General features: G+C 34.1%; 2 protein-coding genes and 1 long non-coding RNA gene across 3 annotated transcripts; 1 reads left to right on the forward strand and 2 right to left on the reverse strand.

Moving 5' to 3' along the window:
- The first annotated feature begins 2,187 nt into the window (after positions 1-2,187).
- LOC134243163 (RWD domain-containing protein 4-like) lies at positions 2,188-22,167 on the forward strand. The gene is made up of 6 exons (XM_062725395.1): positions 2,188-2,211; positions 2,722-2,802; positions 4,308-4,417; positions 20,775-20,820; positions 21,023-21,130; positions 21,526-22,167. Exons 1-6 carry the CDS (start codon positions 2,188-2,190, stop codon positions 21,706-21,708), a joined length of 552 nt encoding a protein of 183 aa, XP_062581379.1. The 3' UTR covers positions 21,709-22,167.
- LOC134243166 (uncharacterized) lies at positions 17,228-19,798 on the reverse strand. The gene is made up of 3 exons (XR_009986986.1): positions 19,665-19,798; positions 17,687-17,801; positions 17,228-17,320 (listed from the first exon to the last, which is right to left on the reverse strand). It is a non-coding gene; the product is annotated as an uncharacterized LOC134243166 (long non-coding RNA).
- Positions 22,168-22,265: 98 nt separating the features above from the next.
- LOC134243164 (uncharacterized) lies at positions 22,266-27,473 on the reverse strand. The gene is given in 4 exon segments (XM_062725396.1): positions 22,266-23,988; positions 24,448-25,651; positions 25,898-25,908; positions 27,426-27,473. Coding segments are annotated over 4 exon segments (2,106 nt in total). The 3' UTR covers positions 22,266-23,145.
- Between the last annotated feature and the right edge of the window lie 229 nt (positions 27,474-27,702).

Here is a 27,702-nt window from a genome sequence, read left to right on the forward strand (position 1 = left end):
GTAGGTAGAAATAGTCTTTGGACTGGACCTGTTCACGATAACTGCGGTACTACTGTTTTGCAGGGCAAAATGCTATATTTTGGCGAAATATGACGTAAAAGTAAAAGTAATTGTCTTATATACGTAATTTAATTATCTATCAAAAAAAACTTCGCCAAAAGTTATTAATTTGCCCTGCAAAAGAGTAGTACCGCAGTTATCGTGAAGGGGCTTATTAATAGTTACAAACAGGTTGGGACTAATCGCCCAAATCGGATATATAATAGTCGGTTTGGAATATATAAATATCCCAAATGGGCTATAAATTTACAATGCCAAAATTGAAAATTGGCTATGATTATCATAAATCCACATCAAAACACTTAAAAAGGAATAACTTTTGGTAAGCAAGTTTTTCTGCAACCCTACCGTTTGTTAGATTGATCCCCAAGAAGTTGAGGAACTTCCGAGGGATCAATCTCCTAAACAATGCGCATACAGGAAAACTTGTCAACCAAAAGTTATTCCTTTTTAAGTGTTTTGATGCGGATTTCTGATATTTATTGCCAAAATAAAAATTTTCAGTTTTTGCACTGTAAATTTATAGCCCAATTGGGATATTATATCCCAAACGGACTATTATATCCCATTTGGGCGATTGGTCCCAACCTGAATAATATGACCGAGTATCAGTAGAGGTTAGGTCAGTAGGACATTTATCATTTTAATGATAGAATTAAAGTAACTGGGGGTGGGGTGTTTACAACTATTTATTTATAACAACTATACACAGTCTATTTTGCTGTTAGTTCCAAGGCCAATTTTCAAGAGAACTTATGATTATCAATCTCCTAAACAATGGGCATACAGGCAAACTTGTCAACCAAAAGTTATTCCTTTTTCAGTGTTTTGATGCAGATTTATGATATTTATAGCCAAAATAAAATTTTTAAATTTTTTGTAAATTTATAGCCCATTTGGGATATTATATCCCAAACTGGGTATTATATCCCATTTGCGCAATTGGTCCCAACCTGTATGACTAAGACTAAAATTTTTGATGATTGTAAAATCTGGCAAAATTTAAAATTATATTACAGATTGTCTGCATAAATGTATCATTTTAAAGTCTTCTGATAAGATTTAAACAATATTTTTATATTAACGAAAGAAATTTTAAAAAAAATTATATTTGGTTTTAGTCATTGCTAGTAGTAAGTTCTTTTGTAAACTGGGTCCCTGGTCCAGCCAACTCCCGGCTCCGCTGCTGTTCCATACACGTCTGGTCTGCTTGACATCCATGTGTAGAAGAGGTCTGTGTCCCATCATCAAGTTTTTGACAAATAATCCCTCAAACTGGCATACTGTAGCTTGCAGCAAAATATGTTCTTCTGATTGGTAACTTTGAAAATTTAGGAGTATTAGCATTTGTTGTCATTTAGTGACCCATAGGAAAAATAAATACATGTATAATATGTATATACGGTACATGTATAAAGTGAAACATGCTTATAGCAAAGTGGCAGGGATGGAGGATTTTGCTTTGTTATGAAGGTAGTTCTTTAAATCTGTTAGCTTTCCAATATGTTTAAAAGCCATAGGGAATGAAAATCACATTGACATAATTGTTAATTCCTTAATATGTTGACGGTGCGACCGTTAGGGTGAACGCAGGTACTTATCCAGTTTTCATTTAGGTCGGATTCGTCAAACTGCATGTGACATTCAGCGCGTCTAAGACTCTGATGTCATATGACGTCGTATGCATGTTGCAATATCAAAATCAGGCCTAAACAGGGCTGATTTTAAATGATGAACTGTTTCATTGACTATTTTCTGTAACAATTTCATTAAATCAGGGCAAGTTTATTATTCATTTAACTTTTATGTTCTTATTCTCATGAGAACGTTGCTTTAGCATTGTGTACGAAGCATTGCATTGTGGGTCAAAATTGCTGCGTCAAAAAATTCTATCAAATGAATGTGCAGCAGTCCGAATTTTCTCTTTGCTAAGGCGTTGTCGTTAGAGCTCGCAGTTACGAGTGTCGCTTCGCAACACTCGCTTCGCTGGCTATCAGCATGTTTACTTTAAGAGTGTTTTACTGAAAATATTAAATAAAAATTATCATAACAAAAATGAATGTTGAATTCATTCTTTTTAATTTTTTTTGGTAGGTGATACAGATACATCTGTAATCCTCCATCAAGATGACTTGTAAAGACCAACAAGAGGTACATTGTCACATGTTTCAGTTTTATTTATTTCTGAACTATGAAAATTTCTATACAACAAGTTGTTGTTTTTATAGCCCTGAGCCTTAATTAAGGAAAGCAAAACAATTAAGCTAGTAAATAGTCAAATTAATGGGTATTATTTTACAATTTTTTTACCCTGACCTCATCATTATGTCAAGGACATCAAATATTTCACTTGAAGACTGATGCTGTTAAAAGGATTCTTTAAAGTGCAACAAAGTCTAAGCTTCATTCAGTTCACTCAAGGAATCATGATTTTAAATGGGACATTGGAGAATAAACTTAATAATAGATGAATACACTATCTGTCAATACTGGAATATCTAAGAAAACCTGCAAGGAAGTGTGTTCAAGGTCATATATAAATGTAAAAAAAATATTTAGGAAGAACTGTTTGTTTTCAGTTGTAATAAAAAAAAAATTTAATGTATATTGATTGACAAAGCAAATCTAATTGATGTGAAATCTGACATGTTTTCCTTGTAGGAGGAATTGGAAGTTCTCCATTCTATTTATGAGGGCGATGAAAATTTCAAAATAGTTAATCCTACAACTTTTCAATACAAGGTTGGTTTCTGTAGTTGATAAATTTAGTTTTTTAAGTGAAATTTTCTGCATGACATTTAAAATGTTATCATTATTAGGTAATTTTTGTGTATGTGCATTTAATTTGTATGTAGGTATAGGGAGGGATGGATCATACCTCACAGATTTGGAAGTTTCAATACTTTTAGTACTTTGCTTATCCTCTATCCTTATGGGAGGATCATATTTTGAAGTTTCAGTACTTTCATAACTTTGATTTGTATCTGTCATTATGGCATAAATGGGGAAGATGGATTGTACCACATATAAACTGTATTATTTAAGTTTCAGTACTTTTAGTACCTTGATTTGTCTCTGTCCTAATGGGGGTGGTGGATTTTTTAAAATTCAGTACTTTTAGTTCTTTGATTTGTCTCTGTCATAATGGGAAGGATGGATTGTACCACACTTATTTTTATGTTTCAGAACTTTTGTCTCTTTTGATTTTTCTCTTTTGAAGTCTTTGAAGTACCTAGTTTATTATTCACCAGTATAGGGAAGACAGATTGAACCAGGCATATCTTGAAGTTTCAGTATCTTAAAGCTGCTTAACCCGAAACAGGCACATATTATCTTACACAATTAAAGTATGTCATTACATAGATAAAATATAAAAATAAATTATAAGATTGATTTAATAGTTTATTACAAAAATCCTTACATGGAAAACGCAGATCAAAAACCTTATTGACAAACAGTAGTTCCTGACGGAAGTTAAGATCTGTTGTGAAGTCAATTTTTTGAAAAAAATAAGTTTATAGGATATATCTATTAATGAAGATAATTCAAACCCGAGTATTTTTTTTATTCTCTATTAGTAGAAGCCTTAGTCATAATACATCTTTTCAAAATTAAGAAATTAATTGAATATAATCCATGGTAATATTTATATTGATATTCATATCTAAAGAATAAAAGAAAATCAGATATTTTAAATGATTTTTTAAAGGAGTTAAAATATTGTCCGTGTACAAGTAATAAATGTACTTTGTTGTGAAAAAAATGCTCGGGTTTGTTCTTCATGAGATAAACATGTAAGCGATAAATTTAATTTTTCTAAGGTGATTTCACGTGATATCAACAATGATCAACATAGGATTATTTTTTGTGTGACCTAACAAAGATTATTTTTTTAACATTTTGGATTTTGATATCTTTCAAAGGAAAAAAACTTTGTGGATATAATTTAACAAAAGTTGAAACAATTTATGGACAATTAATTTTCAAGAAGAAAAATGAATATATATCTTTAGCGATTAGAATCGGACCAAGCGGCTTTAAGTACTTTGATTTTTTCCCTTTCAGTATGTGATGTTTCAGTACATTTAGTACCTTGATTTTTCTTTGTCAGTATGGGGAGGATGGACCTTACCACATATATTTTCATATTTCAGTACATTTAGTACTTTGATTGTTCTATTTCAGTACATTTAGTTCTTTGATTGTTCTATTTCAGTACATTTAGTTCTTTGATTATTGTATTTCAGTATGGGGAGGATGGATCCTACCGAGCCTTTAATGTGGAGATTGTGTGGAGTGAGGAATACCCAGAAAAAGGACCCAGGGTCAATCTGGACACCTTCTACAACAAACACGTGTAAGTAAAGTGTACAACAAACACGAGTAAAATGTACAACAAACACATGTAAGTAAAGTGTACAACAAACACATGTAAGTTAAGTGTACAACAAACACATGTAAAGTGTACAACAAACACATGTAAGTAAAGTGTACAACAAACACATGTAAGTAAAGTGTACAATAAACACATGTAAGTAAAGTGTACAACAAATACATGTAAGTGAAGTGTACAACAAACACATGTAAAGTGTACAACAAACACATGTAAGTAAAGTGTACAACAAACACATGTAAGTAAAGTGTACAATAAACACATGTATGTAAAGTGTACAACAAATACATGTAAGTGAAGTGTACAACAAACACATGTAAGTTAAGGGTACGTAAAACACATGTAATGTGTACAACAACAAACACATGTAAGTAAAGTATACAACAAACACATGTAAGTGAAGTGTACAACAAACACATGTAAGTAAAGTGTACAATAAACACATGTAAGTAAGTGTTCAACAAACACATGTAAGTAAAGTGTACAACAAACACATGTAAGTAAAGTGTACAACAAACACATGTAAGTAAAGTGTAAGGCAAACACATGTAAGTAAAGTGTACAACAAAAACATGTAAGTAAAGTGTACAACAAACACATTTAAGTAAAGTATACAACAAACACATATAAGAAATGTATACAACAAACACATGTAAGTGAAGTGTACAACAAACACATGTAAGAAATGTATACAACAAACACATGTAAGTAAAGTGTAGAACAAATACGTGTAGTGTGTACAACAAACACATGTAAGTACTGTGTACAACAAACACATGTAAGTACAGTGTACAACAAACACATGTAAGTAAAGAGTACAACAAACACATGTAAGTAAAGAGAACAACAAACACATGTAAGTACAGTGTACAACAAACACATGTAAGTACAGTGTACAACAAACACATGTAAGTACAGTGTACAACAAACACATGTAAGTAAAGAGTACAACAAACACATGTAAGTAAAGTGTACAACAAACACATGTAAGTAAAGTGTATGACAAACACATGTAAGTAAAGTGTAAGACAAACACATGTCAGTAAAGTGTAAGACAAACACATGTAAGTAAAGTGTACAATAAGCACATTTAAGTAAAATGTACAACAAACCAGAGACGTATAAGAGAGGGACCGCTGACTCTTTCGGAGCACTCTAGATTTTTCATGATGCTTCAAAAATTCGAGTTCCGAATGGAAAATCATCTTCCGATTTTCGCAGCGCCGTCACCGGGAGGCATAGAAACTATAAACAGTATGGCGTTTCATCATAAGAATGGGTAGAAAACATCGCTAAAACTTCAATTTTATGCAAAATTTACTAGTGGCATCAATCGTAGAAGGATTAGATACTTTCGTTTGTATCATGTGTATGACGACAAAGAATTGAGAACAAATTTAAATACAGTAAATAGATGAAATCCATCTAACCCATGTCTCGAGTTGCATTTGTTCAGTCTGTCTTTTAAAAACTATAACAATAAAAATACACTATAAAATGTATTTTATAGTGTAGGATGAGACCAACTATGACGAGCTCATTTGTTTGCAATGTTGATTTTGCAGTTTCATGTATTAATTACTTGGTTTTTCAATACCTACATAGGTGTTACAGCTGTGTTGGGTTTCAGGTTGGTGTATGACAGTATGTTGTTTGTTTTTAGACTTTCATGAAATAATTATTTTTAAAAATGGCTGAAATTAATGATTTTAGTGTATTATATTGCTGTATAGAAAAATAAATCTATATCATTATGTTTTTGATTTTTTTAACTACATATCTGCATTAATTTGGTATTATAAAACAGAACAAAATACAGTTAAAAAAATACACCATCCTGAATCCAGACTAATGTTGCAACATGAATCTAGTCCAGCAACTCATACATTGTATGATTTACTGGTTTTTAAAACAGTGTTTAAGTACTAGACTAGTGCTAATTTTTACATATTTAAAAAATTTAAAATGTACACTACCCCATGATGCTTTCACATAAGTTTCAGCTTTCCTGACCCAGCCACAGGTGCTTGAGGAAAGGACCATCCCCCTCCCCTAATATAGACCCCTATTAGAATTTTTTCACATAAATTTAATATATATGGATGACACATTTGTGATAAAATCTATCCTATCAATTCAGAAAATTTGCTTAAACCAACATTTTATAAAAAAATTCTAATCACTCTCTATAGTTGATTTTTATATACCGGGTATAGAATGTAGGGTAGATTTGATAAAACATTTGTTTTAGGTAATTTTTCGATTTGCTAATGTTGGTAAAGATCTTATCACAAATATGTCAATGGAAGATTATTTATAAGAAAAAAGTTGAAAAAGCCCAGGGGTCTATATTGAAGGGGGGGGGGGGTCCTGTTGTCAAGCACCTGTAGACCCAGTGGTTCCTGAGAAATTTTAAAGTTTTTTGATATATATTTCCATGTAAAACTTGGATTCTAAATCAAGGCCCCATTCTACCCCTGGGGTCATAAATTGAACAATTTAGAATCTACACTACCCCAGATGCTTTCACAAGTTTTTCTGGCTGTGGTTCTTAAAGGCCTGTACACACGGTAAGGCTTGCCTTATAAGTCATGAAGCTTGAGTTCTAGCCTTACCGTGTGTACACCCTTAATACACGTTTTTTGGAGCCTTACAAGTCTGAATTTAGAATAGAACACTGTTCTATTTCCTAATACAAGACTTAGCTGACATTGAATTCTTGACCAATGAAAACCATTTACCCAAAGTTCAATCTATTTTTATAAAACCATACACGTTCGTATATTGAAGAAAACACATAGAATATTTGAGTAAGATAATGAAAATATCTACAAATACTTCAGTTAATCTCCTCTTCCTTGTTAAGAAGTGTGGATACACTGATCTGTAAAACTATTTCAAAGTCTTTGCTAGTATTCTATTATTTCGTTTAATAATGCGCAATGTTTATGGTTAAAACACATGGAATTTATGTTAGTGTTGTTTATAATATTGTAAGTCTTACCTTAACGTGTGGACATGAGAGCCGTACGTCATGCAAAACGTAAGGTTTTAGATTTATAAAGCAAGCCTTACCGTGTGTACCGGCCTTAAGAAAAAGAATTTTTCCTTTTATATTACATTCTATGTATTACTTTGCTTCCTTATTGTGACCCTGCCCTACCTCCAGGGGTCATGATTAAATAATATAGAATTTGCACTACCTTAGGATGCTTCCACGTTGGTTTCAGATTTTTTGGTCCAGTGGTTCTTCAACTTGAGAAGAAGATTTTTGAAGTATTTTTTCCTAGTATATATTTCTATGTAATTTTAACTTTGATTCCTTAGTGTGGCCCAGCCCAACTCGGGGGGTCATGATTTGAACAATTTAGAATCTACACTAATCCCAAGATGCTTCCACAGTTTTTACTTTCTTGCCCAGTGGTTCGTGATTTTTTTTTCAAGACCCCACCCTATTTTTGTCTCTTCTTGAATATCTCCCTTTGTAGGGAACTTGGCCCTTCATTTTAACAATTCAAACTCCCCTTCAACCAGGGATGCTTTGTACCAGTTTGTTTAAATTGACCCAGAGGTACTTGAGAAGAAGTCGAAATTGTGAAAATTTTTACAACAGACAAAATATCATTAGAAAAGCTCACTTGAGCCTAAAAACTAGGTGTTCAAAAAATACAAAAATATGCATTGGCTAAGTTTAAGTTGGATTTATTGTCATACATTTAGGCCTTGAACATGTAGTATATTTTAGTTTATACATGTATGCATCACGTAGAAATTTGCACATTTCTTTACTCAGAATTTACAGTCCAAGGAGTGGGAAAATGTTTGGAAAGAATATTATTTTATTAATTAAATTCTTGGAAGTCTTAATTCTTTTTTTTTTTTTACAAATACCATGGAGAGAGATGGCTCAGAAAAAACATAAAAAGTTTCTGATATTATTTTTTATTCATTTGCAGTATTGTTGAAAAACCACACATGTCAATGTTTGTTTTGTGCCGTTTTGAGCGTGGCTATATTTTATGCAGCAACACAATTTTAAGCTTTACAGCTTACTGAACAACTATTGTCTTATTATACCCGCACTTTCTAAAGAAAGTTTGGGTATATTGTTGTTACTCATGTCCGTCCGTCTGTCCGTCCGTCCGTCCGTCTGTCATACTTTTCTTCCCTAGCTCCTCCTACATTTTTCACAGTAGCCTAATCATCTTTTGGGATATCTGGTTGGGGGTGTCATGTAGATGTGCAGTAAGGTTTCGGAATTTTGATTTTGCCCCGGGGGATCAAATGGGGGTCGAAAAATGACGTTTTTTATACAAAAAGCCCCTTCTTCCCTGAACTCCTCCTACATTTTTCACAGTAGCTTAATCATCCTTTGGGAGATGGTTGGGGGTGTCATGTAGATGTGCAGTAAGGTTTCGGAATTTTGATTTTGCCCCGGGGGATCAAATGGGGGTCGAAAAATGACGTTTTTTATACAAAAAGCCCCTTCTTCCCTGAACTCCTTCTACATTTTACTCAGCAGCCTAATCATCTTTTGAGAGATGGTTGGTGGTGTCATGTAGCTGTGCAGTACTGTTTCGGAATTTTGATTTTGCCCCGGGGGATCAAATGGGGGTCGAAAAATGACGTTTTTTATACAAAAAGCCCCTTCTTCCCTGAACTCCTTCTACATTTTACTCAGCAGCCTAATCATCTTTTGAGAGATGGTTGGTGGTGTCATGTAGATGTGCAGTAAGGTTTCGGAATTTTGATTTTGCCCCGGGGGATCAAATGGGGGTCGAAAAATGATGTATTTTATACAAAAAGCCCCTTCTTCCCTGAACTCCTCCTACATTTTTCACAGTAGCTTAATCATCCTTTGGGAGATGGTTGGGGGTGTCATGTAGATGTGCAGTAAGGTTTCGGAATTTTGATTTTGCCCCGGGGGATCAAATGGGGGTCGAAAAATGACGTTTTTTATACAAAAAGCCCCTTCTTCCCTGAACTCCTTCTACATTTTACTCAGCAGCCTAATCATCTTTTGAGAGATGGTTGGTGGTGTCATGTAGATGTGCAGTAAGGTTTCGGAATTTTGATTTTGCCCCGGGGGATCAAATGGGGGTCGAAAAATGATGTTTTTTTATACAAAAAGCCCCTTCTTCCCTGAACTCCTTCTACATTTTACTCAGCAGCCTAATCATCTTTTGAGAGATGGTTGGTGGTGTCATGTAGATGTGCAGTAAGGTTTCGGAATTTTGATTTTGCCCCGGGGGATCAAATGGGGGTCGAAAAATGACGTTTTTTATACAAAAAGCCCCTTCTTCTCTTAACTCCTTCTATATTTTACTCAGCAGCCTAATCATCTTTTGAGAGATGGTTGGTGGTGTCATGTAGATGTGCAGTAAGGTTTCGGAATTTTCATTTTGCCCGGGGGGTAGGGGGAATGGGGATCAAATCGAGGTAGAATTTTTATATTTTTTTTTTTTACATATATTTGACATGTTTAATCACCCTGCTTTCAAGAACTTCCCTAATATCTTATGCTGCAATAGCTTTAAACCATGATCATTTAGAAAATGATTGGTTTGTTTTGTGTATGTGTAAAATGGTTTCAAAATTTGAATTTTCATATGGATGGCAAAAAGGGGCTGGAATAATATGGCACCTCCCTAACCCTGGTGGTCATGATTTGTACAAACTTGAATCTACACCTCTTGAAAATATTTCCATATTAATCATGCTCTTGGTGTTCCTGAAAAGAAGAACTTTAAAGATGTGTTTCCTTTTATTCCTAAATAAAACTTTGATCCCTAATTGTGGCCTGACCCTAGCCTGAGGTGATGATTTGAAAAACTAGAAATATGTCTATAGGACATGAATGTCCCGCCAGATGTGTATTACTAATGGTACATTAAACAAGAGGCCCATGGGCCACATCGCTCACCTGAGTACTGAAGCTAAGAAAAAGTAGAAATTGGTTTATAATTGAAAAGTTAAAATCCAAAAGTAATCCCATGATCAATCATGGATTTGCTTTTCTTCAAAGAATTTTCCATATATTTCTATGTAAAACTTTGGTCGGCCATTTTGGCCCCGCCGTACCCCCTGGGGTCATGATTTGTACAAATTTTTGAATCTAGTCACTACCTGAATATGCTTCCATATGTAGTAGGAAAGGAGAAATGCACGAAGAAAACATATGGCTGGACCGGGAATCGAACCCGGGACCCCTGCATTACTAGTCAGGTGCTCTAACCACTGAGCTATCCAGGCCGATATCCACGGTCTGTAAAGCCCGAACTTCTACATTCCTCCCTCCTTAAACAGTCTTCGACCTCGAAGACACAAGTTCAAGGGCCCTACCAGGAATTACTAATTTACACATACACTGTAACCTGAACAAGGCCCCCCACACTGGCCACCAAATGTAGTAGGAAAGGATAATTGTATGAAGAAAACATATGGCTGGACCGGGAATCGAACCCGGGACCCCTGTATTACTAGTCAGGTGCTCTAACCACTGAGCTATCCAGGCCGATATCCACGGTCCGTAAAGCCCCAACTTCTACATTCCTCCCTCCTTAAACAGTCTTCGACCTCGAAGACACAAGCTCCAGGGCCCTGCCAGGAATTACTAATTTACACATACACTGTAACCTGAACAAAGCCCCCCACACTGGCCACCAAATGTAGTAGGAAAGCAGAAATGCACGAAGAAAACAGGGTCATGATTTGAACAAACTTGAATCTTCACTACCTGAGGATGCTTCCATTTAAATTTGATGAATTATGGCTTTGTCATTCTTGAGAAGAAGATTTTTAAAGAATTTTCCTATATATTTCTATGTAAAACTTTGATCAGCCATTTTGGCCCTGCCCTACCCCCGGGGGTCATGATTTGAACAAACTTGAATCTACACTATCTGAGGATGTTACTCCATAAGTTTCATCTTTCCTGGCACAGTGGTTCTTGAGAAGAGGATTTTTAAAGAATTTTCCAATATATTTCTATATAAAACTTTAGTCGGCCATTTTGGCCCTGCCCTACCCCCGGGGGTCATGATTTGAACACATTTGAATATTCACTACCTGAGGATGTTAACCCATAAGTTTCATCTTTCCTGGCATAGTGGTTCTTGAGAAGAAGATTTTTAAAACATGCCACCAAATTTTCATTAATTCCCAATTATCTCCCCTTGAATGAGGGCATGGCCCTTCATTTGAAAAAACTTGAATCCTCTTCACCCAAGGATGCTTTGTGGCAAGTTTGGTTGAAATGGCCCAGTGGTTCTTGAGAAGAAGTCGAAAATGTGAAAAGTTTACAGACAGCTAGACAGACTGTGGACGGACGCCGGACAAAATATGATCAGAAAAGCTCACTTGAGCCTTCAGCTCAGGTGAGCTAAAAACTAAAAACTAAAATTTGTATTTGTGTATAAAGTTTTATGAAAATATCTTAAACAGTTTTTTTTTTCAGAATTGAAACTAAAATATAAATAAATTGGATATAGATAATAAATTCTCATCAAATTATGTATAAGTGCATGTTAAACATAAAAATGTCTTAAATTATTTCTTAAAAACTAAGCAAAATACATATTAAAGAGGAGGGAGGTCAAGGTTACAGGAATGTGCAAGATGAAGTTTTTGATGCAGCTGAATAGCTCTCACTAATACATATTAGCTTATTATGTTTGATAAAAATATCTTTAATGATTTAATAAAAGTGAGCTTAACACTTTGTTTTAAGAAAAGAGAAGTCAAAGGAAAGGTTGTGGTCAAAATGTTGTTCTAGCTGAAAAGCTTACATCAGTGTGAATTTACTATTATCAAATGAATTTTGATAAAAATATAATTAATGGTTTATTTGAAACTTAGATAAACACATATTTTAAAAAGTGAGGTCAAGGTCAAAAGAAAATTCAAGGTCAAAATAAGTTAATGCAATATTAGCTCTCATCAGTATGTATTAGCATATGAAGTTTGATTAATATATCTTGAACTGTTTATTCAAAACTGATCTAGTCTATAACTAATCATTTGTGTAATATAATATTATTTCTCTGTTTTAGGTATCAGTCATCCTTATATAGTTAATTAAAGACTCATTGGATGATGGTTATCATTTATGACTGATACCTCGAATTCGGCAGCTTAGTTGAAATCTCCCTTGCAAAATGATAAAAGTAGAATAAATTGTTTTTATCATGGATAATTACTCATTAAGTCATTTCTCAAAAAACACATGCATCTACTGTAAAGTGAAAGTAGCGTCATTGGATGATGGTTATCATTTAGTCTAAGACAGTGAGGTCAAGATCACAGGAAATGTCAAGGTAAAAAAGAGTGAAGCATTGTAAAGCTTTAATTGCTAACATCAGTATGTATCATCATGTGAAGTTTCATTACACAACTTGAATCATTATGGTTTCTCTAAAATAAAGCTAAACACTAATTTTAAGAAAAGTTAAGTAAAGGTCAAAGGAAAGTAAAGGTAAACAAGATGTGTTTGTGAAACACTATGCGCCCGGCGGAAACAAAGTTCAGAAAATCTATTTTTAGCATATTGGTCACAGTCAAGGTCACAAGGTCACTGGCCGTGGTGTCATTTGAAAGAACTTAATCAGTGGAGTATGCATCCCAAATATGAAGTCCCTATCTACTATGGTTTAAAAGTTATGGCCAAAAGTGTAAAAAGCTATTTTTAGCATATAGGTCACAGTCAAGGTCATTGACCATGGTGTCATTTGAAAGAATTTAATCAGTGGAGTATGCATCCTAAATATGAAGTTCCTATCTCCTATGGTAAAAAAGTTATGGCAAAAAGTGTAAAAAGCTATTTTTAGCATCTAGGTCACAGTCAAGGTCACAAGGTCATTGACCATGGTGTCATCTGAAAGAACTTAATCAGTGGAGTATGCATCCCAAATATGAGGTTCCTATCTCCTATGGTTCAAAAGTTATGGCAAAAAGTGTAAAAAGCTTTTTTTAGCATATAAGTCACAGTCAAGGTCATAAGATCATTGACCTTGTTGTCAACTGAAAGGGCTTTATTAGAGGAGTATGCATACCAAATATCAAGTCCCTATCTCCTATGGTTAAAAAGTTATGACAAACAGTGGAAAAAGCTATTTTTAGCATATAGGTCACAGTCAAGGTCACAAGATCATCGACCTTGTTGTCAACTGAATGGGCTTTATTAGAGGAGTATGCATACCAAATATCAAGTCCCTATCTCCTATGGTTAAAAAGTTATGACAAACAGTGGAAAAAGCTATTTTTAGCATATAGGTCACAGTCAAGGTCACAAGGTCATTGACCTTGATGTCATTTGAAAGGACTTTAATAGTGGAGTATGCATACCAAATATGAAGTCTCTATCTCTTCTTATTGTTCAAAAGTTATGGCCAAAGTTAAAGTTGACAACAGACAAACAGACAAACAGATAAACAGACAAACAGACAGGACAAAAACAATATATGCCCGGGATCTATCACTCCGGGCGCATAAAAAATATTGCCACAGTTGGATAGTTTACATCAGTATATGCATCGGCATATGAACTTTGATAAAATATCTAGAAAGTAATTTCTTTGAGCTCGATGGAAATTAGACATATGGAAGGGTGGAGGATGGACATGACAAAAACTAATACATGTATTCCTAATCATGGCGTAGCATAAAAAAACTTGAATATACATTATATGAGGATGTTTCCATATCAAGATTATACATGCAAATTCAAAGAATTGTGGTCCTTTGCTTTCTGTGTTTAAGTGAATGGGATGCCATAATTTATGGCAGATTGTGTATCAAATATGCATCCCTATCATATGTCACTTTATGAAAATTAGGTCAAAGGGGGGAAATCATCGCATGCTCGAAATATTTTGGTGCAGGTAAAGTACATGTCAAATATGAAAGACCCATCTCTTTTCAATCAAAAGTTATATATATATAAATATATAATATAATATTTTTGAAAAGTAGGTTAAACTTCTACGTCAAGATCAGAAAGTCAAAAGTCATGATATATTTAGAAAAGTCTTTTCACATGTAATATACATGTATAATTTAAATGCCATATCTTTTCTCTTTCAAAATGATTAATTTAAAATGTTATTTTTTGGAAAGTAGGTAAAATTTTGAGGTCAAGGTCTCACTTGGGTTAAAAAATCATAGTACATTTGGAAAGTTTTGTGGTAATGTACATGTGAAATATAAAAGCCTTATCTCATATTATTCAAAAGTTATGATCAAGGTTAAATTTACTGTGACAGATGCACATACTGTCAAAGATGGCCAGACTGACAGACAAATAAGATTTATTATTACCCAACTTACTATCTAAATTATAATTAGGCATTTTGAACTGTTTCACGGTTTACTTTATGTTTTTGCGTGATCATGAAACAGTGAACTGTTGACCAGTCCACAGAATGAACTGTTGACTGGTTAAAGCGTCATTGTGATATTCAAGCGTTTTGATGATCACGACATCACTATTTACCTGCTCTATAATGAATTAAATTTAAACAAAACACACAAACAATAAATTTATTAAGTATTACTTTAAAATAAAAATATTAATTTAGTCTTTATATTATGTATTCAGCTAATTAATAGACAAGTACATGTATGTGAATAAACAATTGTGAAAACTTTTTATTGATTGTTTGTGTGTTTTTATTCCAATTTAATTAATTATATAGTAGGTTAGGTAATAAAACACTTATTCAATGACTACTCGGTGAAACAGTCAAACTGTTGTCCCTCAGTAGTACGTGGGGGAGACCTGGGAAACTGTTGCCCTTGGCCGTCGGCCTTGGGCAACAGTTTCCCAGGTCTCCCCACCTACCTCGGGACAACAGTTTGACTGTTTACCTCGTAGTCATTAAATAAGTGTATAATGTTCCCTCCCTTTCCCCCAAAACGGGGGACAATAATGCCCTTGCTGTTCTTGAGAAGATTTATGATGGAAAAAATCCCCTGCATATTTCTTAACGCAAATCAATATTGTGTTTTTATGTCATTTAATTGTTTGTTTGTTGTTAAACATCCCTCTCAGGAATTTTTCACTCAAATGGAGACACCCCCACTTGAAAAATAATGAGGACAAGTCGGATTTGAGGTCAACATTCATTTTAGGAGTTTTCAACCATTAAGACGTAAAGAGACAGGAACTCGATCCTTCCCCTCACCCCATCCCAGACCCCTGTTTATATTCATGACATGTATGCAAACTACTGCTTGTTTTACATTTTTAAAAAAATATGTTAATAGCCTATATACAAATACTTTAATGTGGTCCATCTCTTTGAATGATTTTCATTCCTAATTCTAGGAGGATAGGTTGATGAATGAAATGTCAAGCAATCTTATCATTGATGCACTTTTATTTCATTTAATGCAGTCATATTGTGAACATTTCCAGTTAGAATCATTAGGAGAGTGGGGATGACCTCCAGGGGGTTCAAAACCTTTATACCATTAAATTTACATAACATAATAACACAAAAAGCGCAAAATTATGTATTGTCAAATGGAAAAAGTTTCCTACTATTTAGGAGTCACATGATCATTTGCCATTACTGTTTACAGGGACTGAAAGTGTATCTTGAGACCCCCCCCCCCCCCCCCCCCCCCCCCCCCGAATTTGCAGGACTATAATATAAAAAAGACTTTGGATGCCCTCCACCCTAGAACACAGACACCACCATAACTTCTCCTTTTATTTGCTTCTCAGAAAATTCTGGTCTGGAAGTCCCCCCTCCCTCTCAGAAAAAAATTCTGTATTTTGTAACTGAATGTAACGTCGATAACGGTGGATAACTCTTTAGAATGTGAAATTCGTCTTATTGCAGCATCGGATGACCTTTGATCCTTTAAACTTTAACCTAACCAGTTGCATTTCATACTATTTTACCCAAATCTATACCAAAACGTGTACTTACCGACTGCCATAGCTCCAACTTCATGAAATATAATCCAATTAAACACAAAATAATTCCAACTGACATACATGCAATGATGTGTACACAACACTAGGCCTAGTACTGCACGTGCAGTGCTATCTAAAAATGATAATGGTAAAACTAGTACTTAAGTTAGGAACGTGACGCAAACCCAATGTGATGCAGGTCTTCAGATACATTTACAGTATAAGAACAAATTTAAAATTATTATTTACAAAAGATGTTTTATCTTAACTTTGCCATCTAGGCCTATTTCCAAAAACAGGAAAATAGGGTGTGTTTGCGCGTGTGTGTGTTGATGGGAGAAGGGTGGGGGTTGACTAAATTGATTGGGTATAAATGGTATATGGCAGCTTTCAAGGTGTTTCTGCCTAATCAAGTATAAAAAAAGTTTGTACATTTTAGAAAAAATCATCAAAAACGCTTTAAACTAATTTGAATAATATTTGTTGTTGATCTATATGAGAAAATAGATTTAAAAAGTTCCAATTATGGGCCAAAAATTTAAACCCCCCCCCCCCTTGTTTCAAACCTAATTTACATCATTAATTGAATTCTGTTGTTTAATTTCAGACTGGTAATAAATTATGAATATGAAATACATGTACCTATAAGATCGAAGCCCATGGTGACGGGTCACATGTTCACTTGAGAATATTATGCTCAATTTGATGAATACATGGAGGCCCTATTATGTAAATTATTAAATTATATTGACTTTTTCTTTGGTAAAGCCTAATTTTAGAGGAGTGTGCATTTAGAGGCAAACACCTTAGTGCGGGTATTACTGTCTCATGACAGCATCTAGTTCATCCTTAGATCTCGCTTAAAACACCCTTATGAAGCAGGTCAAGGTCTTTTGAGAAAACAACTTCAGAATCTTGTAGAATCAATCAAGAGAGGTACTGTTACTCTGAAAATATGAAAAAGACAAAATCAATGAAGAAGAGAATTTAATAGCCCCATGAAATATACCTGTAAAACCTGGGATAATAATTGTTCATTATTTAGTATGGTATATTTAAAAAAAAAAATCAAAAGCAGTAAAAAGAAAGATCAACAATCCCCATGAAACAAGGACACCGCAAGGCGGAGTATCCCCTTGCAAAGAACATATAAGATTATCACTCTATAAATCAAGGTAATACATGTACAATTGTATTTGATATTGATCCTGATGCAAATTTTGATGTAAATAACACGTTTACAGTCATGTGAAGCAAAATAATACATTTTAAAAAAAATATTGTGATATAAATGAGTAAAAATTGCCACTTACTTAATAGATTTATGGTGGTCAGGATAAATTCACCCATAAAAATTTATGCATTAATTCTTCATTTCCTCTGCTTGCAATCTGTGTCTGTTGTTGAGAAGAGTGATTTCTGACATACCTGGAGATTACATGAACAAGTGTTCATCTTTACATGATGTAAAAATTTAACATCCTTATTATACATTCTTGGATATACAAAAAAGTAAATAATACATCTTAATACTATGATCAAGTCTTTAAAATGTTGAGAAACTCTCAGGCCCCTTTTGTGGGAAGGAATTTCAGTTTTGGGGACAAATCTCAGTTGAGCAAATAAAAAAAGGAAAAGAAAAACATATGAGTTTAATATTTATTTAAGGGAAACATTAAAGCAAAGGTAGTTTCTAATGTTCGAATAGCACATAAAAGCATTATATTGATGGGTGAAAAGGGGGGGGGGGTCCACAACATAGGTAACGGGATGTTTCGCGCCGATGCATGGTTCGCACCGCGATGTTTCACGTCCATTCTGTTTCGCGCTGAGATGGTTCGCCTCACGATGTTTCGCTCTAAGAACATGCTATTTATTTCGTTCGTTTCTAAAAAAAAAAGAAAAATTATAATATTTGTAAATATTGATGTAAGTATCGAGATTTTGTAGGATATTAATTATTTTTTTTTAAATTGTAGAAACCGGTCGCGGTGGCCTAGTGGTAGAGCGTTCGCTTCGTGATCGGGAGGCCCGGGTTCGATTCTCGATCGCGGCGCCACGTCATACCTAAGACGTAAACATAGGTAGTGACTGTTCCTTCGCCAAGCGCTCGGCACTAGAAGTGAAAGTCACGGGTCTTTCGGATATGACCTTAAAAGCGTAGGTCCCGTGTCACGGTAGGCGTTGGCACAATAAAGAACCCTCACTGCTCAATGGCCCTGAGTGCCGAGTATAGGTCTAAATTTGAAGCCCTTCACCGGCATCGGTGACGTCTCCATATGAGTGAAAAATTTTAAGAGGGACATTAAACAATATACAATCAATCAATCAATCAATAAATTGTAGAAGTTTATTTGAAGTACATGTATGTAGTCTAATTGTATATTATTCTTACACTGATAATTAGGTTTATAGTAGTTACTTTATCACACCGCCATCTAATTAATTCTGTAATTATTGCTAGCTTGGGGAACCTTTTGATCTCCAGCAAATTACATTTAAATTGTTGAACACACACGCTGAGGAAACGGGCACCATATTAACATTTACGATCCGTTACACATGCCCACGCATATTATTAAGTCATGATTTTGAGCATAAAACACATATTTACATCTAAGATTTAATACATGACCTTAAATTATTACAAGATAAATGAAATATTTAATAAAAGAGGGGAGATGTTTCGCACCGAAATCGGCGCGAATCATCCTGGCGCGAACCATCTCAGTGCGAAACAGAATCGGCGCGAAACATCCCGGATTCCACAACATATACAGTGTACCCATTTACTGTTGAAAATGTACACTAAAAGTTGCCCCCCCCCCCATCCCGGCCCCACCTACACAAAATACTAGTAGTATTTTTCTACAGATTGTTCTGACAATTTCCTTCCCTTTTTATCATGTTTATTTGCTTGTCTTCAAGTTTTTTTTCCCAGATAACTTTTCCTACATTTACATACCCTCCCCCTTTTAAAACGAAACGTGCCTAGATGCTTGCTAATTTTTCCTCCAAGCTCACCGGTTCCTAAGGGCCTGAGTCTACAATGTTTATGAAGATAAAAGGAGCAACTTTTCAACAAGAGAACATTTTTATTCAGAATTAATAATGTTGTACAGACAACGACAAGATGTAAACATTATGATGCATGGTCTCATGTTATACGTGTTATCTTTTTAATTTCTCTTTATAGCTGCAAAAATACATCATAGATATCCACCTAATGTAAATTATTATTGATGTGCAGGCTATAAATAGTAAAATATACAATATATTAGCAATATTTACCCCAAAGTCTTCGATGAAAACACTGCAGCTAATACGACCGGAAGTCTTTCTATGCCTCCCGGTGAGGGCGCTGCGAAAACATGAAGATAATTTGGCGCGAAAATGAGTTAGCGGTCCCTCTCTTATACGTCTCTGAACAAACACATGTAAGTAAAGTGTATGACAAACACATGTAAGTAAAGTGTATGACAAACACATGTAAGTAAAGTGTAAGACAAACACATGTAAGTAAAGTGTAAGACAAACACATGTAAGTAAAGTGTACAATAAACACATGTAAGTAAAGTGTACGACAAACACATGTAAGTAAGTGTTCAACAAACACATGTAAGTAAAGTGTACAACAAACACATGTACCGCGTAAGTAAAGTGTATGACAAACACATGTAAGTAAAGTGTAAGACAAACACATGTAAGTAAAGTGTATAATAAACACATGTAAGTAAAGTGTACAACAAACACATAATTATAAGTTAAATGTACATTGAAGTTGTATGAAGAGTATTTATTCACAATATAAGATATTATGTTCCGTAATCAAGCACAACAGGGTTTGAAAATAACGCGGGTCCTCATGAACTTGATGAAATATCCCATGAAATATTTTTTCCGGCATGGTAGTATAGCCACAAAATCTTTGAAATGGATAGGTATGTGCACAACATATTATAAACAGTAAAGAGTGTCCGACAAATACTTGAAAATAGTATGACAACATATTTAAGGAATAACTGTCTTATTTTTCGAATTCATGAAGTGATCAATGGATTGGCTTGTGTGATAATTTGCATAAACGCCGAAGGCGTTTATGCATAAAATTATCACACAAGCCAATCCATTGATCATCTTCATGAATTCGAAAAATAAGACAGTTATTCCTTATATTTACATGCTTTGATTCCGCCAATCCACGGGCTCTAAGCCTGCTTCTCTCTAGGTGTTGTCCCGCCCTGCACGTGGTTTATTTTGGAACTGCGCCAAAACATTCATGAGGAAATAAATTACATTTACATTTGGTAATTTTATCTCGGACAAAGACATTGGAAATGTAAATATTTATCCCTACATTATCTTTTTATGGACTACTATATCCATATTTTGTATCTTTAGGTATGACACTGTAAAGACCAAAATCATGGAGGGCCTTCAGGAACAGGTAATTTGTTTGTCTGTATATTTCATGCAAATGACTTTCATTTAAACATTTCCAACATTTTTATAATATGTAGATAATATTGTAAAAAGGAAACATATTTTTGCTCATTTTGTTGCACATTCTTCCATGCTGCAATATTTGAAAAGATAAATGAGTTTTGAAATGCTGAGTCACTGATCGTGGTCAAACTTTTTTCGTATAGATCCCCGACTTATTGGACTGTGCCATGACCTACACTTTGTTTGAGTGGGTCAAGGAGAATTATGATGACCTTGTTGCTGAGCAGCCAGAAACACAACCAATCAATCAGGTTTGTTGTTCAGTGATTTATTGTTACAAACTCATGGACATTAAATGTATTGTCTTTCATTTGAAAGGGTTTTTACAGATTGAATATGAATCAAATCAGTTACAAAACAAGTAAAATTTAAATAAGAGCTTAAATGTAATATGTGTATATCAAAATATAGCAAAAAGGCAAAATCAATGTTAAATTATTGATTTTCTAAAACTAAATTCCAACGTACGATAATATTGCATAAAATCATAAGAATATATTTAGAATTTACATATTTAGCAAAAAAATGTATACAACAATGGTCAAAGAGTTTAATTTTATATTTAAATATGTAAAAACTCTCAACTCTAAATTTACATAGAAGTTTAAATTCCACATTTATTTACATAAATTAACTTTGTCTTTAGGTCAGTGAAAACAAGATTTCTGTTGTGGAGGTGGCCAAGAAGAAAGAAAAAAAAGAACAGTTGACCAAGAATCAGAAACGTAAAATGTTTGACCGACTGGACGCCTCTGGAGAGAGGCCACGGGGGTGGGACTGGGTGGACGTTATACGCCATTTGTCTCAAACCGGGTCACAAAGCAACTAGTGGGGTTAATGGGGGGATGTGAAACACAGAAATTCTACAGTCATTAGTTATTGAGGCTGGGAAGACAGAAATCAGGCGCATAGCTATTGATGTTTCTGATAAAATTTGAAATATGAATGAAAATGAGACTTCTTACAAATAAACTACAGCTTATTATAATACATTACAATGGACATGTTTTTCTAACTGTTTCATTTAATACTCGAATCTCTTTTGATAAAGAGTATTTTTCCTTAAGTACTGTAACTAAAAAAATTTAATTTGAATGGGTTAAGCAGTGCATTTTCCTGTAGCCTATTATAATTATGTAAATATTGTAAATGTAATATACGAATGTATGAATAAATATTTATTTTGAACCATACCTATTTGTGAAACACTGATGCTGCCAAGTGGCAGCTCATGGATAAGGTTAATGTTTTTAGATATAGTTCAAACTCCAACATCAAGGTCAAGAGTTAAAAAATGTTGATACCCATATTAGACAGGTCACAAGGAATACATGTGAGATATAACAAGATCCCTAGTACAAACATTCCAGAAAATATGTGGTGAATTTTATTAGCTTATCATTAGTGAATTGCCAAGTTGTTTTGCTCAAAACAGAATGATTGAACACACAAGTACTCCAAAGTTGATATTAGAAAGTTGGTTGAGTTTCTGAAAGACAATATCTAATATATGGTTTTGAAGATGAAGTCTTCCGACACTCTGTTGGACTTCCTATGGGTAATAATTGCACTTAACCGTCCTATTTTCATTCAAATGAAGCAGAAATTATGAAAAAAAATCTGCACAAAAAGACGGTCTCTCACTGTGACCCTCAAATCTGAAACAGAATTGATTTTGTCATTTAGTATCGCCCAGAAAACGTTGGACATGTGTTGTATTTAATTTCTTGAACACTAAAAAGTACTACAAGTAATTTTTTGATCATGATCATTTAAGTAGGTTGAAACTGTTGATCTCTTGGAACCATTATAATAAAACATTTTTACTTTGCTTTGTGTTGTCTTACAGATTTTTGTAAGACGCATCAAGGGCACTCAGCTGACAGCTGATATTGTACAATTTATAGCCTGTAAGTGAGAAGTGGATAAGGCTAATGACCGGTTTGATTATTGAGAGAGAATGGCATACTATTGAGTGGGTGATGTGACGCCTCGACGATATGACATAATATAACCATATGCTAGCTAGATACAACATTTCAAAATATTGTTGATGTTTGGACAGTTATTATACATGTACCACAGATCTAGAATATAACTAGTATATAACTTTCTTTGTTTTAAAAATTGTTTGTAAGAAAAGTATTCTCTTGCATCGTGTATTTTAATTGGTCATTCTGAAAATATGGTAGAATGAGAAGAAATATTCAGATTATAAATTCTATCGGATGGGCTTCTACAAATGTCCAGCTTTACCGGTATTTTACTAATTCAGTAATCTGTGACAGGTTTCCTGTATTCTCATTTCTGTAGTTGTTTGTATTTTATGGAAGGGTTCATGTCTGAGAGATTGTTGGTATGAGTATAGAGCAGCCTGGAGGTTCCCTGTCACCTGTTGACAGATCCCCAGAATCTGCCACGATATGTCTCTGTATAATAAAGGTATAAGTTGTCCCTGATCATGGTGAACTAGGGTCTGTAGATCATCTAGAGCTGTTTGTATTCTCGATGTGTCTACATGTCTATAACACAAGATTTCTAACATGTATAATAGTACAAATAGTGGGATACGCAATGAAGGTCGGCTGTTCTGTAGAGCAGACTGTTGTTCTGGTACCAATTCATTGATATAATGGATGTCATTGTCAAGCTGGATATCTCTGTCTACAGCCTTTTTTATCTTTGTAGACCAGGACTGTCCCCCTACAGCCTCAGTGTACATCTTGGTATCTACATTACTCAAATACATCACATATGGCTGTGCTAACTTGACCTTGATCATCTCTATAATAGATAAAGCTTCCATGTATCCAAGTGTCTTGTAATAATACATGGCTATGTACAGCATGTCTGTAATACAACCAAACTTGGCTGCTAATTTCACCATATGACAGGAAATTTTGTCAGCTCTATACCACAGTTTGTTTTCATTTGTGTAAGTTGCTATGTGTAATATAAAAGCTGTTTTCTGAATGACAATAGCTGTAAGTTTTTGTAGCATCACGACTTGATACTGAGTCAGGAGGGGTAAATCTATCATCTGTTCTATTGTATGTAGACATCTCATAAAGGTTTCTAGGTTTGATGTGAAGAATGCGTCACTTATATTCTCCCTCACTTCGTTCGTCCGAATATAAATTAATTATACTCTTTATTCTGTATTGAAAGAATAATCAACTCATATGTATGGAATGCTGCTCGTCAGAACGTTTATTACGAATTTAACACATTTGTATTTATTTCAACACCCATTATTTTTAATCATTAAATAATATTTATATATACATACATATATGTGTGTGTGTGCCTAATTTACTGGTTTCCATTCCTTACAACGTTCTGTACGAGCGGTAGAATAACTTTTAAAGCACGCACCTGCTATTTATATGACCATGTCACGTGACATAAAAACCACACAGATCCACCACTCTGTTCACACAGGAAATGCCCATAACGACAATAATAATAACTTTTAAAGCACGCGCCTGCTATTTATATGACCATGTCACGTGACATAAAAACCACACAGATCCACCACTCTGTTCACACAGGAAATACCCATAACGACAATAATAATAATTGTATGTATCTCCCTCCACAGCTCTTTATCAAACCTGGTCTCAGAAATCAGAGTATTTTCATTTGTACAGATGGAGAGGCGGGGGTTGTAAAGGACATTTATATTACAAGACCTAATGGAGGGACTGTGTAGCAGGAATGCTAAACCATTCTCATACAACCCATACAGTCTAATAAATAGCTGATGCTGTGCTTCACCATGGACTTTACTCAGAAACATGTTATTTTGGGGAATAAAAAAGTTTGGACAGACTCTATCATACACCCACTTAAGGATTAGCTTGTAGCAATTCCAGAAACACTCCAGGAGATTTTGTGGACACCATTGTTGTAATGTATTCTGTTGAATCACCCAGAAAACAGCTGTCTTCATGTGATAGGAACACAGTAATTTATCTTCATCACTTAATCCATTGTTAATTATTTCTGTTAAGAATAATTTAAGCAAGCCATAAGTTAAGAATTGGCAGTGGTTCATAGCATACACAAGTTTGTGTTCTGCAAAAGAGAAAGAAATTCTCCATTCATTGTGCTCATGTCGTCCTAGCTTATGTCCTACTGGTACAAAGTGACATCCATTTTTTACTATTTCATTAGCAATATGAGGCTTGGGCCATGAGTGACATCTGTCTATCCACGAGGAGGCAGAGGGAGGCCAAAAGTCACTAACAAAACAATGGGCGAATTCATATTCTGCTCCCCCTGAAATAACTCCACTGACACAGGGTCCATGTGGAATGGAGTCAGGCAAAGTTGCAGAACACCAAATCATTCTGTATTCTGAACTGGAGATATAATATTCGCTATTCACTCTAACACAAGCTCCCTGGATTACTTGATTCCTGCTTGGTGACAGTAAATATAACAAAGTGAATCCTGGTGGACTATCAGAACAGTCACATAATATCAGTGTTTGTCCGTGTGTGTTGTAATACTGAGACTGAGATAAGTCCCAGATCACACGGTGATCATTTGGCCAGAACATAATGTCTATATCTGATTCTTTCAGTCTGAATCCTTCTCTGTAACTTCCACTCCACATCTCACTGTACTCACCACTTGCTCTCCCTTGATTTTCCGCCATCTCCATGATGTCCACCATATCTCTTCTCATGGCCACCTGTTGTGAGGTCCCAATTTTATCACACAGTCCCAAGAACACTGACTCTGATATATGCTGTAGGGCTGTCTTTCTAATAAGGATTAAAGGAGAATTTTTATATGTTTTGACATATATGATATACACTGTATATTATGCCATTTTAGTAAACTATTCAATACCTTCTCTGCTTCAAAATTTTTTATTACATTCAAAGATGTTTTACATGTACGAGGATAATTTGTTCTCAGCTGAATTATAATTAAATTTACAATTAAGAACAAAACAGAAGAAGAAAAATGTACATTGCATACAAAGTTAAAAGCATTACAATATTTACTGATTCAGAAACTGAAGACATTTTAAGTAAAACACAACTGTCATTTAAACTTACATTGGTGAATTTTCAATGGCGTCCATTTTACTAGGCGATTTATATAAATAGTACAGAAAAATCCACTAAATCTACTTTCATTTAAACAATAAAATGCTTTCTTTGTTTGTTGTTACTGGAATGAACGGAAGCAGCTGTTGTAGAAAAAATACATAACCCGCGTAAGCGGGTTATGTTAATTTTTTCTGCAATAGCTGCGACCGTTCATTCCAGTAACAACAAAGAAAGAAAGACATTTTATTGTTTATATTTATATCTGTTTAAATTATCATTTTAAATAGGATTAAAAATATTAATTATTGTGTTAATGATGCGAACGTCTTTGTACGTTTCATTGATGGAACGGCCACTGATCAAGAAATCTGTACAGGTGATATGCTTAATGTAGTTTATGCAGGGATGAACGCAATGGGTTTTTCTTAAGAAATAAAGAAGAAAATATTCAGTGGATGTAAATATTTTATAATGACTGTGTCCTATGAGATCAAATGGAATTCAAAGAAAATGAATAAAAAAATTTAGTCTAAAAGGAAAAATTTCAATTAAAATCTTCAGGTTTTGATAATATAAGGCTATTAAAAATTAAATCGGTCATTGGTTCTCAAGGCAAAATAAAAAAAAGGTTCGATTCTTTTAGTATTTATATTGTGTATTTACCCATGTTTATTCCTCAAACTTTATCTTTAAAGCACAAACACCCTAATTCGTTAAATTAGCCTAAAATAGAAAAATTCTACCCCCTTTAAAATGTATCTATGAATAGAGCGGGTAGAATTTTTCGATATTTGGCTAATTTAGCGACTTATTGATAAAAATTCAAGTGCCTGTGTTTAAAGTTATTGATATTATAAAGGGAAAAATAGTAATTATCTAATAAATTTTCAGGAAATGCGAAAACTGCATTTAATTTCTAGTTGAGAATTGATCAACATATATACATTTTGATTTTAGGATGAAAAATTATAGGTATCCAAGCTTTTGAAGAAAATTGCATGATTTTTATACAAGTTTATACGGTAGTTAAGTTTCTTCTTTTAATTTCAATCATTTAATAATGCAGCGTCTAAAGCGTTTAATTGCTATTAATAGAGAGGTTGAGATTTTTAAACTTGTACGCGTACTTGTACTTGTACGTATTTTGACGTACAAATAGACGTTTTTTAAGAGCCATTCTCTGTAATGATTTGAAATTTAAATAGGAGCTGTGGCACGCATAGTCTCAGAATTTCTCCAAACTCTCTATGATAAAAGTCATTGATACCCTAAACTGAAATCAGGCAAAAATTGGTTGCTATGCTTTATAGTTACCATGGCAACATGTCTTAAAGTTCGAAAAATGGCATATTTTAACATGTTTAGAGCCCCATAGTTAACATTTGCGGCAAAGCAAACAATTGGCAATGACTGTTTCCAAAAGTTGAAGGTCAGATGTCTCAAATGCATGATAAACATGTTTGGTAAATCAACTATTACATACGTTACTATGGTAACAAAGTATTCAAAAGTAAAAAAAAATATTCATTGAATTTTATAAATTCATACACGTAAAAATAAAAAGCAATTATAGGATGAAATGTGACCAAATAATAGAAAAAAGAGCCTTGAAACATATACCAAGAACAAAATATGATATTTCAGATTGGTTGGCAATGGTTGCCAAGGTTTTTATACCAAAGAGAGCCTTCAAAGTAACACTCTGTATTTTTAAATCTGATCCTATCTTTTAAAAAAGCACATTCCCCCATAACTAA

This window comes from Saccostrea cucullata, unplaced genomic scaffold (assembly GCF_032062105.1).
Source record: "Saccostrea cucullata isolate Sc308-1 unplaced genomic scaffold, CSIRO_AGI_Scuc_v1 ctg2403, whole genome shotgun sequence".
NCBI lineage: Eukaryota > Metazoa > Mollusca > Bivalvia > Ostreida > Ostreidae > Saccostrea > Saccostrea cuccullata.